Consider the following 16615-nt stretch of genomic DNA (forward strand, 5'->3'; position numbering starts at 1 on the left):
AAGATTGTCTTCCAGGGTTACAGGTAGGTAGGCAGGGTCATTCTGAGGCTAGCTTCTTTGCTGTGCATGCTGCCTGTCATCACATTCTTGACAGCTCTTTGAGAGATGATAGAATGCATGGGTGTGGAGGGGAGGGACCTTGGGGTTGAGGTCAGTGTTGAGTTCATATGATAAACATGATGGTTACAGGCAATGTGTGTCATCAAATGACAGAGACCCATTTGGGTTTCTAGGTTAGATGGTCACACATCCTTCAGAATCAAGCCTTTAATAAACTCTTTGGGAACAGTTGTGGCATTGTGGTTTAAAGATAATGAGTTCCTTTCTTTCGTATAAATGGTACAGTCACACAAGAGTCATGCTTCATCGTGTAGCTGTGTGGCTGGCATGTTTGTTTGACCAGGCACAGAAGGTGTAGCAGTGTCATGCTCTTTCTCCATGGAGTGTTTAAAAACAAATATTAGTTAGAACAAAACTATGGTTGAGACCTTTCCCACACAGTGTCCTGTTCAGGTCAGCTATAGTTATTCATACATGCACTGCCTGTAACAAGCACAGTGTTGTCCATTATTCAATGAGCTATTTCTGCTTGCCAGACATTTTATGGATAATTAACAGCTAATTAGGACATTCCATTCCCATATACCCTGCCCTAAATTTTTTCTTATTCAGCAGACATCCTGGTAAAATTATTCACAGCAAACCTTTTCATAAATTCTGGATGTAAAGGTCACATAGGGTCATCTTAAAAAAGCAAACGCTTACAAACCAATAGACAATTTGAATATTTTATTAATATGTAGAAAATGTATTAAAAAAGGAACTATACAGTACATGTTTTCAGTCAAACTAGATCTAATTTGATCGTAATAGTTTTAGATTATCCAACGGTATCATTGTTGTCAACTGAGGAGCTTTTCAACAGTCAAATTTCCCTCACATCTTCATGGTTAGTATCACTGATGAGTCATCATACACACTTTACACTGAGGCTTGAGCAAGAGGGTCTCAAAACAAGATTGAGTGTCCTTCCAATACCAATCACATAAATAAATAAATAACAAAACGTTTGCCTTTAACTTAAAACATAAAGAAATAATGAACCGAAGAAAACTCAATTAAAGGTTTAGATTGTGATCCAGTGAAAATTTGTTTCATTGCATGCAGCACTTGGATTTGGGTTAAATAACATAAAATTGAAGTGCTAGATAAGATGCTACCATCTGTTGTGCAGATTAATTAGAGAGTGAGGCCTGACCTCAACGTTTTTGAAAATAAGGTCTTTAATTGTCCTCTTTAACTGAGGAAAAAGTTCTTACTTTCCTCAAATGTAAACACATAGTTTAATTCAGAAGATGACAAAGATATATTTTAATATATTTTATATTTCTTCACATTAAGAGGCAGATCACTATTATTTTAACACAAAAATCCTGACACCGGATAAAAATGAATGTGAGAATGGATCCGAGCTTTGACTGCATCACCACCTAGCTTGGCATTGAGTCACATTCTACTTTTCAGATCAACTAGAAATCTGCTGCTCATTGAAACAGCACAAAATGAAGGATCTATAGGATCTCATTCTGATTGACTGGGGACTGACTGATAAAAAAAGCAATGGATCTGAATCTGATTACAACAGTGTAAAATGTTAGCAAATAGCAGTTTGAGTCATTGGGCTCACCTCAGTTTTTCTAAAGTGAAACCTTGTACATTAAAGTTAAATAACTTCCTTTCTTTATCTACAAACCTCACATCCCTTCTCATCTCCTGCACCAACATGCACCGAAGCAATGTTTTTCTACAGTACATAGTTAAATAAGTACACACACCCTAATCTAGAATAAAACACAATGTTTTGATCAGGAAGAGATCCATTGTAATTAACTGCTCTGAATTCAAGGGGATTTCAGAGGAGAAATTCAACACTAGAATACAAGAAAATATTCTAATGACATGTTTGTTATTACCATGAAGGTGTTGGTGTTATTCTTAGCATGCAATAGACTCAACCGTGCTGAAAATATAGCTGTAAACTATGGTTAGAACACCAGGGGGGTACAAGAATCCCAGAATGGTTTTAGATTATTAATTGAATCTATCGGGTAAAAGACAGATTTTTTTCTATGAGTTAATATCTGTTCTTGTCTATAGGAGGGGCAATCACCATAGTTTTCAAGTCTAAAGGACAGTGAAGAGCAAAAACAATATACACTTATTATGATACAGTACAGGCCCACTCTGTGGTTGCATTAATTTAGATACTTAGCTGCTTAGTCAGAAATCCAGTAAAGACTACCAAGAAGAGTAAGTGTTTTGAATTAAAGTATTTGCACTGATGGCAGGAGATTGACTATTTGAAAATCAAATACAGAGTTGCCCGCTTGTTTTCTTGCAGTGATGGCATAAGCACCATTTGCCAGTACTGCAAATGCATAACTTAGCTGTGAGTAGGATGATTAGACCATTCACAATTATGGGTAACATTTGTTTTTCACAGCTACAATGAAAAGAAACGTGACCATTTCAAAGATCGGAAAACATTAGATGAGGTTTAATCTATAATAGTGAGAGAAATGAAAGATACTCAGTGTATTATCTGTTTGCTCTTTGGTTTTATGTGAAGTTTCTGCAGGCATATTAAGAAAACAACATGTATGAACTGTTTCTTCATAGATACACTACATTTAAGAAACAACATGTTGTAATCGACAGATTCGAAAATGACCAATAACAGAGAATGTACCTGGCCCATTTAATTCCTGTATGATTTAGAACTGGACAATTTCAATCAATAGTTATTGAACGACTGTGGTTACGTATTTCTTAACAGTAGTGTAATTACAGTAACCTGTTTCTATTATAATCACTGGATTATTTATTTTTTGTTTGTCGCTCTGTGGTTATCCACATCCTCACTAGTGGACAGCTCACTGCCAGGGCTGTTTACATTGCAGTTTTATTTTACATTCAAAACCTAAACGAACACATAATCTGAGATGAATAAATAAATAAATGGTGATCAGTCCACTGTTATACGCTGGTGTGTCACTTGGTGATTGCTGAAGCAGGGTGAATGGTCAAACTTGAGTGCTCACTTGAACTTTTTCAAAGTCTGCTAAAAATTTGAAGGGGTATTTATTAGTTAAACGTAATTAGGGTTTTCAACTGAATAAAAAAATGTAAGTAACGAGGTTTCGAACTATATTTTGAAGTAGATGATTTCGTTACAATATCAGTTATAAAAATAGATATCTTGCATGTTGTCAGGGCAAATAGAATCTTAATCAAATGATTTTTCTTCTTCAGGGGAACGAAACGCTAGCCATGTAGAGGAGTTCACAAAAGCTAAACTCTGAGCGCTGTTCCCAGAAATTCAAGGCAAACCGCTAAAAACAAACCCCTCCATGTCTGCCTCCTTAACATTAGCAGAAAGAAGCACTGTCATACAAAATCTTTTCAACAAATGACATAGAGTAGTTCACACCTTACGCCTTAGCGTAAAAGTAGAGCGTAGCTGTATCTAACTAGAGATAGGGTGTATCCCGGGAAGGGGGAAGAGGGAATGGGAGGGTTAGGGGGTCTGGGGCTCTTCTTATGCAGGAACAGATCTCCTTCGCTTGCCGCTAATGCTGCGGTAGTTGAACGGTCTCATTTTCATCTCCACGAAGGGGATGGAAAACTCGTGGCCCTTCCAGTGGTACCAGTTAATACCCTGCAGGGAGGAAGGGTACATGTCAGGTACAGAAGGGGTGTGAGGCGGACAGATGATACATATATCGGGCTTGTGTTAGGAGCGTTTTGTGATGCATTCCTAACCAAAACCACCATCTGATTATCCGCCACCTTTGTATGTCTTTATTGGTTGTTTATTTCGCAAGAACGAAACATCTCTCCTTCGTTCCGTTTCCAAAACATGTTTCCCTCTTTGTAGAGACCCTCTTTGTAGAATTCTTCCTCTTTTTGTGTCTGTCTAGTTTCATGTTCATCAAAAGGATTAGACGCGAATCCAGTATTTCTGTGTCTGTGTGATGCTGCAACACTTGAGTTGTTCCAGCTTCTTCAAAGCCAGTCACCGTGTTGTCTGCTTTACATTCGATCACACAATTAAACTCAGACTTGGCGTTAATATTACTTTGCGTTTGTAGTAAACAAGTTGTCTGGCTTTAGAACTACGTGTGATTTAGCAACCTCACTACACAAATGTCTGTCTACTGTACGTAACGACTTGAATGTGATATGTATTGCGCACAGTTTTGGAGTTACTGTAGGCTGGTTTCTCAGACTTATGAAATGAGAGAGCTGTTGCCTCACTGTCTGATCCTCACCTGGCTGTGTCTGGACTCCCCGTATTTGCCATTGAGGTTGGCTCGGTGGCAGTTCTTGTACCACCAGGCTCCTTTGTACGACAGGGCACAGTTGGTGACCGCAATGTCGTTGTCCCTGTCCTTGGTGGAGAAGGGCCGACCCTGGTGGTAGCTCAAAGAATCCCCTGAGCCAGACAATGAAAGTGAATTATGAACAGATCAGGGCAGGAGAGCGCGGCACATTGAGCAGAAGACACCGGCAGACTGGGTGATATGAAGAGGGAGGCCAGATGGGGGAAGGGGCCAAAAATATTTCTCAAGACAGAATGAAAAGGAGAGTGAGGAAAATAAAAATGATATATGAGTCATTGGTTTGGGCGAGCGATTGACCTTTTGACTAACAGACTCATCCCTCAATACATCTTGGCTCACCTGCAGTGCCGTTGTATTCCCCTATTCGGAGCTTGTACAGGTTTCTGGCATCTCCAATGGCAAACTTGTCATAGTTGGCGTAGACCGACTCCTGACCGTCCCTCATGTCTATACGCAGCTCGTAGCGACCCTGGGTGGCAATCTTCTGGATGTTGTCCAAACCTGCATAGCAACAGATGACACAGACCTACTCTCAGTACTTCCTGGTGCAGATAATGCTATGGTTTGGATACCTAGCATTAGCCACCCAGACTGCACAGTGAGATGGCAGGGATGTGCACGTGAAAAGACAGGTTAGAGGTAGCCGTACGTGGTAGACAAGTGCCCCTATCTTCTGAGACAGAGGTTTTGGGTGTCTCAGTCCAGCCAGCAGAGGCTGTGATGATAAGCAAATAGAGATTTGAACGTGCCTTGCCAAGATAACAGATGCTCTCTCCACCTAGCAAAGACCTTCTCTTCCTGTTTAACCTCCAGCCTAGAAACCATATGATGTTGTAGATGCATCACGATAACAGCCTTGTTTATTTTCGTATTGGGAGGAAGGGCTACAAAAACTTCAAGCTCTCATAGATAAGCTTTGGGTTGAGCTAAGGAAAACTCAGTTCCAATATGTCAGCCACAGATACAATCAGCACCGCAAAGCTTTGGCCCAGAGGGTGACAAGGGAAAAGCAATTGGTTTAATAAGATCTTGTTAAACATTGAGTGAACTCGAATTTGAAGTGCATAATGTAGGATCATTTGCCAATAATCTGATAGCGCAGTGTATTAGCATTTTCTTGATTAGAAATTGCGGTGGATTAAAAATGCATCTGAGGGTTATATTGGCTTGTTATATCTCCTGCATAACCATATTTGACCCTTTCAATGGCAGAAGCCCTTTTCTATACATCTTCTGAAATGGGTATGGATATAAAAAGCAAAGTGATAAGGATCGAGGGCTACATCCATTTCTCTATATTACATCATCAAATTGACAATATATTTGGCCAGGGTCCATTTAGTGAGGGAGATTAATAGATAGCCATTATAAGAAATGCCTATTTTGTTACCACAACCAATAACATCATCTGCTGAATATCCATCCCATCTCCATAGAGAGCAGATTAATGTTAAGTGTTCCTGTTTATAGCCTAAATGTCCATAGCAGCATGATTAACCAACTGTCCAATGTCCTGGATGTAAGTACCCCCTAGATCTCAGAGCAGCTGTGTCTGGACACTGGAGCACATGGTCACAAGGTTGAGCGTTGCGTAACTGAACAAAGCCCAATGTGACCCTCTCCACACAGTCCCATTTGTGCTTGTGCAGCCTTGAAGAAGACGGAGAAAGATCTGGAGGGTCACAGACACTTGCGCTGCGCGACTCTTGTCGTGGATGTGTGCTCTCTGTCATGTTTCTGCCATCTGAGTGTCAGTCAGGGGAATGAACCAGTTTCAGTGAAGTCGTGTCGACATCACCAATAGGACAAGACAATGGAGGGTGATGAGGTCAACTGGCCAGAGGTGTAACCTTGTAGGACAAGACAGATGGGTGAGGAGTCTGTCAGCACACACACACACACACACACACGCACGCACACACACACGCATCAGAGAAAGGGGAGGAAAGCCCTGAAGCTAATTTATTTAGATGGTTTGGGAATACGACAGAGTAACACTATCAACACAATTGGAAAGTGTTTTAATGCTATTATGGATGAATAATGGAGTAAATACCTTTAGCAAACATTCAGATAATGTGTTCTACTGGCATGGCACAGACTTTCATTATTTTAGATATTTTTCTAATTAAAAAGAACAAAACAATTTGTTGGAAAGAAGCAAAAATAAATATTCAGGCATGAGATATTTATGCAATACGTTTCTATCAATTCAAGAACAATGACACAAAAATAGTCTCATGAAGAGACATTGTTCATTGTCAGATATTCTAATGAATATAATTACGCGTTTTATAATGAGATCTTTGGAATTCCACACTGTGTGAAAGGAAGGTGAAAGCGTCTATTGTTTTTGCATCAAAGTCATGGAGCGGCTGAAAAGAATTACCATGCCATTTCAGCAAGAAGTGAGAAGCTGAATGCATCCATCAATAAATTACAATGCCTTATGAGGGCCAAGTCTTAACAAATAGTAACTGGGGGTAAAGAGGAAATTTTCCAAAAGAAATGGCAGTGACACTACTAAACCTGAAACTCTGCATTTCATCATCCAGTAATAGTTCCTCAAAAAGTGTTTGATTTTGATCTGCCATACGGAACACCGTCTTGTACCGTGCATTTGTCTGCAACACCCAAAACATTGATGCCAATAACCTGGTTAAAGATAGTATAAAAACAAAAGTAACAGTACCAAGCCAAAACTCGTCCTCCAGGTTCCCAAAGCCGACCCTGTAGTCGCTCCACTTCCTGGAGAAATCTGTCAGTCCGTTCTGACGACGCTGGAAGACCTGAAAAAAAAAAGATATGTACGCAGAGTTTAAGACCAAGTGGCACCCTTCTAGATAACTGCCTGGCCCGTACTGTCACGGGATGAGCACTATCTGAACTATCTTGTCGTACAGGACACTCCTCAGTGTTTGCTGACGGGAAGCAGGAACGATGATTCTGAGAGAACACAAGCAAGCACTGAACTTGGACAGACAACACATTGGCACAGGAGAACTATCTAATGAGCTATTGTGTTCAGGGAACTCACTATCCATCCCCCGTCGTCTGTGGCCATGTCGCAGTAGACCTGGACCCCCTGGTTGGGGTCTCTGTTGATGTAGATGGTGTACACCCCACTCAGGCTCTCCCCGTTCAGGAGATGCTGGGCGCAGTTCTGAGGCGTGGAGAACAGGCGGTTCCCTGGAGAGGGCAGAACAGAGGCGAGTGGGGGGGGGGGCTGTGAGAGAAATGAAGGGGATCGTGGGGATCTGAGGGACAGGGCTCGGCTGTGGCGTCCCACCTGTGGTGAAGGCTGTGGACACGATGGAGCTGGTGTCCAGGCCCCTGGCTGCCTGCAGTCTGACCGTGTACTCGGTGGTCTCGGCCAGACCCTCGAGGCGGATCCATGTGTCCTCAGCGTCCAGGATCAACTCCTGGAGGGAACGCACACACCGATAAAAACAAAAAAAATTGTAACTGCCGCTTGCCGACTACAAGCAACATGTTCCTGGTATGATTAATGGCATGATATTCTTCTGAGCCAATCCAAACAAGGCACTCTGCAGCTTATATCATCAATCACAATGTTAGCGCAAATGACAAGCACAAGCTGACAGAACCATGTTTAAATTCTGCTATTCTGCTATTCTGAGAAATAGCTACAGTACAACCTCAGAATGAGAGAAGGGGGAAGGAAAGATGACCTATATATTGAACAACAACCCTAAAGATAATGGGGGGAGAAGCTTCATCAGAGACCATTGCTGTTAAGATGACAAATATTGATTTTTGGTCAAATCTCTTTGGTCAATTCCCCTCCCTGGTGTTTGACAAATCCACTTTTAGCAAGCGGATCTCTGGCTCAGGCCAGAGAGTTACTTTTGTTCTGGTTTTCTCCATGAATTTGCTCTTTTTAGCAGATGAAATGAAGAGATCTTTTCCTGAGGTTGCTGGCATGGCAGCAGAGTGAACTGGAGGATCAGAGGTGGCTCAGGGAAATATCAAATATGAAGGACGCAATGAAATATTCAGACGTTTTGGAAAAAGTTGTGCATTTTGATGCGATATGTTACGTGAATTATGCATTATAGCAGCATATAAATGAAAGTCCTGTTGTGGCTGAAACCTCAAGGCTGCTCTTTCTGTTGGTCAGAGTATTGTATCTGTGACAAGCATTTCTTATAGAATACATGGGTCTGCAGACAAGCAGACATGTACACTATTAATTAATTGTAAAACATATAGATAGCAAGCCTTTTAGTCTCTTGTGAGTCGTTCACCAATAACTTTACAGCATTATTGTATTACAGTAAAATGATTTGAATTATATTCATTCATTCAATAGGATCGTCACAACACAATCAAGCAATCATGGTGCATTCATCACACACCAGTACTAACATTATAAGCAAGTTCTAAAAATGGAAACCCTTCCATAAATACACCTAATATAATTTTCACTGGAGTTGCTTGCATTTAAATTTAGTCATTTAGCAGACGCTCTTATCCAGAGCGACTTACAGTAAGTACAGGGACATTCCCCCCGAGGCAAGTAGGGTGAAGTGCCTTGCCCAAGGACACAACATCATTTGGCACAGCCGGGAATCGAACCTTCAGATTACTAGCCCGATTCCCTAACCGCTCAGCCACCTGACTCCGCTTAATAAAGATAATCCATGCACACCAACGACCTCCCCAGTTGTGAGAGGACACATCCTCTGTGCATGACTGACACCCACTGGAGAAACCCCAGCATGAAATAAACCAGGTCAATAACAATGCTACTCCACAGTGTGTGTGTGTGTATTTGTGTGTGTGGGTGTGGGTGTGTGTGGGTGTGGGTGTGTGTGTGGGTGTGGGGGTGTGAGTGTGGGGGTGGGTGTGTGTGTGTGTCCTTAGTGTGTCCGTGTGAGATATCAGGCATGCATTAGCCCAGGTAGTTACAGACACAGTACTAAGCACAAGTCTTAGGGCATGACTTGGGTTTATGTAGCTAGGAACTGGCTTGGAGATATATCTTATGTGGAATATCTGGGGAAATAGATCCTGGTGAGTCATTAATAGGCATATCGCGTCTGAAAAGCCTTGTTAATCCACTTTATTAATATTACCCAGCTACATCAAAGAATTTAATTAAATTTAAAAAACATTCAGGCAGGCAAATTATAACATCGGAACTGTTCTATTGGGCTTGGTTACACTGTGGGATATTCACAATGTAACTGGTTTGGTTTAAGAGGTCATTCTGTTGGAGGAAATGTTTTACAACCAACAGAACGGCAACGTAAAAATAATTTAGCCGTTATTACCTAAACAAATAATTATACAGTTTGGGAAAATGTATATAGGTACGTATAGATCTAGAGTAGAACCTTTATTTTTCGATCGATGAGAGATCTGAGACTGTGGGTCTGCAAGGCTATCAAATCTCTCAACTGCACAAACTCCACACGCGGCGAGCAACAGTGATGAGGTCCAACGCTACCTTCCTGCTGCCGTCGGCTGACTTGTAAGTCAGCATGTAGTTGTCGATGTCAGAGATGGGCGGTTGCCAAGAGATGAGGGCGCTGCGGTGGTTCACCTCGCTGGCCGTCAAGTTCTGCGGTGCGTCCATCGCTACGGGGACAGAGGAGGTGTCAGCTAATTATGGGATGGTCAGTTTCTCTCTGTTACATCATTCCTCCGAGGGGGCCCCACACACACAGTGCAATCAGCATGGGGCGTTACGCACGTTACAGTGTGACAACTGTAACTCAGTCATTGGTTACCTCAAGTTACATCATGTCACTGGGGTCGATCACTAATAGATGTCCCCTCACTTGTGCGAACAGACCGCGAATCCCTCTCGGAAAATCCTTCTGCTCAGTGTGAGAACCCGCGCTGTCTTAACGCTGTCATTCATCTCTGCCGCTCCCCATGTCGCTACTCCTCAGAGATCCCAGGCAGCTTGCTAATTAGCAGCACATGTCCAGCACCCCCACTCCCACCCTCCTAGAAGGCGCAGGAAGAGATGCTTCTCTGTGCACACGCCATCCCCACCCCCTGATCGCTCGGCCTGGTTGGAGTGACAGGGTGGGGGGGTCCACATTGACCTGGCTGTCTACTCGTGTTCTCCTGCAGGTTTCATCTGACAGACTGACAGTCACCCCAGCATCACGGCACGTCAGACAGGAAGCATCATGTGTCCACTTCCCCTTTCATCCCTTCATCGTGATGGACACTGATTCTACATACACGTGTAGTCAGGATGTGTGTGGGGAGGGGGGTGTGTGTGGTGGGGGTGTGTGTATGTGAGGGAGAGAGAGAGAGCTTGCCTGTACAGCGTGCCTATTTCCAAACATCCACAGCTGTCACAAAGCACAATCTCTCTTCTGTTCTCTTTTCATCCTGTGTCCTTGTGGAGACGTGAAGCCACGTGCTGACGTGCATCTACATCTTTCAGTATCTCTGCTCGGTCTGGCCATGACTGAGTTTCATTGCATCCCCATCAGAACAATACAGGTGCAGCCCTTCACAGGCAACTAGACGATGCAAATTCGACACTTACACAGACACTTGAACAATGTCGCTGCTGTACCACACACCTGTGTTGAGAGCTTCATACATAATCTGTCTGGTGAATAGTTTTGATCTGGCACGGATTCTGTGACCAAGACGATGGTTAGGATGCTAACCTGAAGGGCAAGGGCAGACAGGAACAGGGAGTGTCTAAAGATTGGCATCACGTACTGATCACCACGGATACTCATCAGCACTGGGATGTGTGGCATCTCCTAAACCGTTCATCAAGTTCCTTCATCCCTCAGAGCACTAACGTCAGCCTGACACTTCCTATTAGAGCACAACAGCCGGGGAAAGCAGCGCATTAACAGAGCATAACCACTGCGACAATTAAATTAGATGAACATCAAGAACAAAAAGGGGTCCTGTAAAGAGATGAGAACTCAGTCACCCAGATCAGTGATTACAGTACGTGGTGAACGTGCTGGCATTGCCTTGGACTGGGAAAAAAAATAAAGTTTTCGAAAGAGGAAAAGTAGATTTCTTCTTTGAAGGTCTCAATTAAAAATCGAAAAAAGCAAAACTTCACAATGACCCAGGGCCACCTAACATACCTATAACAAGTCTACTCTCAAACTTCCACCATAGAATCTGAAGCGTATATTCCATTCATGTCCCACACAACCGCAACTTGTTTGAAGTATGAGAATTTTCTCGAATTCGACCACCAGAAAAAGAACTGTCTGTTGTGTCTGCGGAGCTGAACAAAGACAGCCCCTCCCTCCAGCAGGGCACGTACACATCCAAGCATTCTCACTGCTGCTGCAGTGCAGTGTGGGTAACTGCCCTCCCTGCTCTCTTCCCTGGGGACAAGGGAGGCCCCTGCTGACAAGAGAAGTTTTCTGTGCTGAACAAATTTACTGCAAATAAAATGGAGATGCACAAACTAAAGCACGTCCCTTCTCTTTGCTCAGGTCGTTTCAGTAGGATACAGCTACAGCATGGTCTTAATGGAGGAAACAGGCCGAGTCAGCTCCATCACAGATGTCACTGCACTGCACTTACAAGTGGAGTCCGAATCCAGCAAATGAAACACCCAACTTGCCATTTGGAAAAGGGCAATCCATAATGAGAATAGATGCAGTACGTGGTGGTCAATGCTCCCTGGTTCATTTACCGTATTCTACAGTGTCCTTACTTTCGGTCATTGCCTCTTCCTGCCTCTACATTCTGGATGGTTGGGTAGGGAGTAGATCTACGTACGTGTTGCAAAGTTAGCAATGACAGTGCCGCTGGTCAGGGGACCCTTAGTGGCGTACAGGGCCACAGAGTAGGTGGTGCTGGGGGTAAGCTGGCTCAGTTGGTGCTCCTGCTTGGTACCCTCCACCAGGAAGGTGTCGGCCGTCACTGAAGGAGCAGAAGAAAAAGCAAAAAGGGGGAATGTTAGAGGTCGGGGGTTTTCATCAGTGTGGAATGAGCGATGGGGGCGGAAACAATATGGCACTGCAGGACCAAGTGTTTTCTTTGTGTGTGTGATTTTGAAAGTCACAGAGTTTGTACTCATTTAGATGCAAGACGTAAACAATGCTGAAACAATTAAGACAAGTACGAGGTACATTTCCATCAGGTCATTTCTTGTAGCAGGTTTTGTGAATCAATTTGCATTCAATTAATTACTAAATAGATCAAGATAAATGGGTTTGAAATATTAATTTTTCCTCCTTGAAGAGCTAATGGTGGAAAAGCAACATGCTAAGAAACTAACTGAGTGATTTCATGGGAGGCATGGGAGGCAGGGAGTAAATTAGATGAGGCATTTAATGAACACACAGATGAGTCAATAGTGAATTGGCAAGAGTTTGTCGGAGGGCCATAATTTCCAGTGATATTGACAAAAGTTGCATCGACTGGCAGCGGTTAAGCTGACTCCCAAGCGTCCATCCCTCTCAGTCACTGTGCAGACCTGGCTACACGCCAGCCGTGCTGGAGGCAAATTACACCCTGACATCATGGGAGTCCATGGCCTCCAGAGGATGTACAGAACAACTTTGTACTCATATCTGCCATCATTTAGGATTTGTAAAAAAAAAAACACTACAGCCACTACGTTAGAGGATCCTTGGCCGAAGACTTCTGCACCTTGAACCGTGAATCTAGGACAGGGGTGGACAACCCTGGTCCTTCGAGAGCCCCTGTCCAGCATGTTTTAGATGTTTCCCTGCTCCAGCACACCTGATTCAAATGAATGGTCATTATCCGGCTTCCACAGAGCTTGATAACGACCCATTCATTTGAAACAGGTGTGCTGGAGCAGGGAAACAACAAAAACATGCAGGACAGCGGCTCTCGAGGACCAGGGTTGTCCAGCCCTGCTCTGGGAGGACTCACGTTGGTTGTGTGTGAGGGTGAGGACGTAGTTATCCACGCTGGAGAGAGGAGGGTTCCACCGGAGCAGGGCACCTTGGGGCAGGATGCCGAGAGACGTCAGCTCCGTTGGCATGTCCATGGCTGAGAGAGAGAGAGAGAGAGAGAGAGAGAGAGAGAGAGAGAGAGAGAGAGAGAGAGAGAGAGAGAGAGAGAGAGAGAGAGAGAGAGAGAGAGAGAGAGAGAGAGAGAGAGAGAGAGAGAGAGAGAGAGAGAGAGAGAGAGAGAGAGAGAGAGAGAGAGAGAGAGAGAGAGAGAGAGAGAGAGAGAGAGAGAGAGAGAGAGAGAGAGAGAGAGATGGATAGGAAAAAAGACAGAGGGAGATGAATAGAGGGGTTATCAAAATGGTAATGTGGCTGTAGATCATGCTTTGAGTTCCATTAAAACAATATCTACTGCATCTATAATAGTGCTTAGTTCTTCCCCAATAATACTTGTGGTCGAGTATGACTGATTTAGCCTACCTGACATGCTACCTTAGGAAAGGTCAAGGGGGGGTTAAACTAAAACACCCACGGGCTCCCTTGTGCCAAACAAAGACTCATTCAGTTCTTGAAATGTAAAAAATATCTATAAAACTGTTTACCCAGGTGTGGTCCTTCTGTTGAACCACTTGAAACATTTTATTGTACATCTACTGATTGATTCTAATTCACAATGATTACCTTTTCAGACTAGATTACAATGCCTGCCTCTGCAAATGACATCAAAGGAAATTCTACAGTAAAATGTTCTCCAAGGATCAGTTTTCTCCTCAGGCAATTGCGAGTTCTAAAATTGCTCGTGAATGTAATTACACCTTTGCCTTTTTGTTTCAACCTCAATTTTAATCAGAAAGGCTTAGCTTTGTAGGGGATACCAAATATAGCTTCTGCTCCCACAGTACTTCAGATATACAATCAATATACCATAACCTACTAGCTTGAGAAGGACTCAAATCAGACTTATCATCATGTGGTGCTGGTCATGTAGTGTCATTCAGCCTCACTGGAGATAAACTAGTCAGACCATTACACAAATCATTACTTATATTAATTTAATTTAATCTAATTAAAATGTGTGCTTGAATTAGATTAAGATGACTGTAGTGTGACAAGCCACCAGTCTCTCATCGCCAAAGGGATGTTACGATCTAACAATCATTTGTTGTAATGAATGGGGCTAGTGTGGCCTGGATGTTAGCCCTAAACAAAGAATCGAGTTGACCTTTAACGTCATGACCCTGTGCTCCAAAACCAAACCATGACCTTATCCCATGAACCCTATACTTAACTATCCTAACTGTGTACTAACCCAGCCATTCCCAACCTTTCCCACTTTGCGGCCCACTTACATAGTTCAAATATTTTGCCCCCCCCCCCCCAACAACACATCCGTTCACTTAAAAACACCACGGGAGCAAAACAGTCCTAACCAATCTTAGGTTCAATCCTTGTTGGGTCCTGACTGATTTGACCTTACCTCATGACAGGTCAAAAACAGACACATGAACCGAAACAATCTGTCTCATTCAGCCCGGTTCAGTTCAGGTTCTTGACCAGTTCTGCCAAAAGTTCCATTGTGATCCCTTGTACCTCCAGGGTTTGCACCCTGAGCCAGTGCTGGCCCAGTCCTAGCACAGGTCCTGGTCATTAGCTGGACAGGAGCTGGAGACCCAAGTTCAGACCCTCTCATTAGTCCCGCCACCTTGGCCAGGTCTGTCCATAGCGCCTCAGTGCTTGACAACAGAGCTGTGTCTATCTGCTCCAGACACTCTCCAGCCTACTTGGAGCCAGTAACACTGCTGTTCACTCTGTGCCAGGGGATCCCTAGCTCACTAACGAGCCCACAGTATCACGGCAACCTCTTCAGAAACCTCTCCCTTCAAGAATCTTCTCACCTCAGTCGGATTTCGGGAACATCATTTACAAGTTCCTATAAGCTCTCGGAGTCGATTTCCGTCCTTTCTCTTTCTTTCTGGTATTGTAAGAAAACTTTTCATCAGACACACAGGACTCTGAAACTGCTGTTAGAAGACTTTCATCTCCCTCAGCCCAGCTGGGCCGGTCCGTTACACGTTTTATCTCTCTCACTGAGCGGAATCCCTCTTTACAGTGGAAGATATATTCTTCTGAGGGGTACGGCCAGTTTTAATGAGCTATGCCATTTGTTTCAAACTGCTCTCCCTCTCTCTTTTTCCCCTCTGTTGCGATCTCTCTCTCTCTCTCTCACACACACACACACACCGCTTTTTGGTGGGTAATTACCCAATAGATCATGGCTGATGTATAAGTGAAACGTCAACACTAGTTAAAGGATGCAACTGCTTCTCTGACAGGAGGTCATTAGTAAAGAAAACCCTGTGTGCATAAGGGAGGCTATGTGCTGTTGGGGACTGATGTCCATAAATGTTCATCAACATTTTATATGACAATAGTGAGTCGAAGTCCAAAGATACAATATTAGCTGATTCTCAGTTTTTGTTGTAGATATATATTGATTGTTGTTTTTGTTGTAGATATATAGATATGTGAGCCACTAGTCAAGGTAGTGTTTGTATTCAGCTTGAAGGCTTAAAAACTTCACTAAACATATTTGACGACCCCTATTCTGGTCTTTGGTTTGCGTAGGTCTGCCTCTTGAGATATTAAACTAACAGCACCACGAGCAGTGCTTCATTATAAAAGGACTTGTCAGGATATACAGGGAAGCATCTAGGGAGAAAAAAGAAGGCCCCAAGCAGGGGTCCAGCTTCTCAGTGAGAAAATTAAACCTACACGCGCTCTCTCTCTCTCTCTCTCTCTCTCTCTCTCTCTCTCTCTCTCTCTCTCTCTCTCTCTCTCTCTCTCTCTCTCTCTCTCTCTCTCTCTCTCTCTCTCTCTCTCTCTCTCTCTCTCTCTCCCTCTCTCTCTCTGGACGTCTTCCTCCATGTCGCTGGTGCAGGAGCTGGGTTGTATCCAGCTGTGTCTCTGGCACAGGGGCAGTTTTACACGGGGGCCTACAGGGGCCAGTGCCCCTGTAAAAATGTCCCTGGCCCCCCCTGTAGCCCCCCTGAGCTGACTGAATAAGAATTTTAAAAAAAGTATTCTTCTTTTTTTACACGTTTTTCTTTTTTTAGTAGTCATCATGAAACGAGGAAGGGACTTTGCAGCTTTTTTTTCCCCAGTAAATAAAACAGTGAGAGAAACCTATCAAGGTATTGAGAGAGCAGAGGAGCTGGAAGAGGGAGAGCCAGAGCCGTTTGTATGATTTTAATGTAAAGCAAAATTATACAATTATGTAAAGTATATAAAATTATAAAAAGTATGAAATATCGTTTG

The 16615-nt window shown here is 43.3% G+C and overlaps 1 protein-coding gene across 1 annotated transcript in view; it reads right to left on the reverse strand.

The window, feature by feature from the left end:
• Positions 1–872: 872 nt before the first annotated feature.
• Positions 873–16615, reverse strand: part of tnr (tenascin R (restrictin, janusin)) — a 34679-nt gene continuing 18936 nt past the window's right edge. The window contains exons 13-21 of the mRNA XM_084707625.1: positions 13281–13400; positions 12156–12299; positions 9877–10007; positions 7693–7825; positions 7441–7592; positions 7096–7192; positions 4743–4904; positions 4332–4495; positions 873–3718 (exon numbers count right to left, since the gene is read on the reverse strand). Of these exons, the coding sequence (XP_084563751.1) occupies positions 3599–3718; positions 4332–4495; positions 4743–4904; positions 7096–7192; positions 7441–7592; positions 7693–7825; positions 9877–10007; positions 12156–12299; positions 13281–13400 (1223 nt within the window). The 3' untranslated portion in view covers positions 873–3598. The remainder of the gene's footprint in view (positions 3719–4331; positions 4496–4742; positions 4905–7095; positions 7193–7440; positions 7593–7692; positions 7826–9876; positions 10008–12155; positions 12300–13280; positions 13401–16615) is intronic.

Source organism: Hypomesus nipponensis, chromosome 10, assembly GCF_054491055.1.
Source record: "Hypomesus nipponensis isolate SF chromosome 10, ASM5449105v1, whole genome shotgun sequence".
In the NCBI taxonomy this organism is placed as follows: Eukaryota; Metazoa; Chordata; class Actinopteri; order Osmeriformes; family Osmeridae; genus Hypomesus; species Hypomesus nipponensis.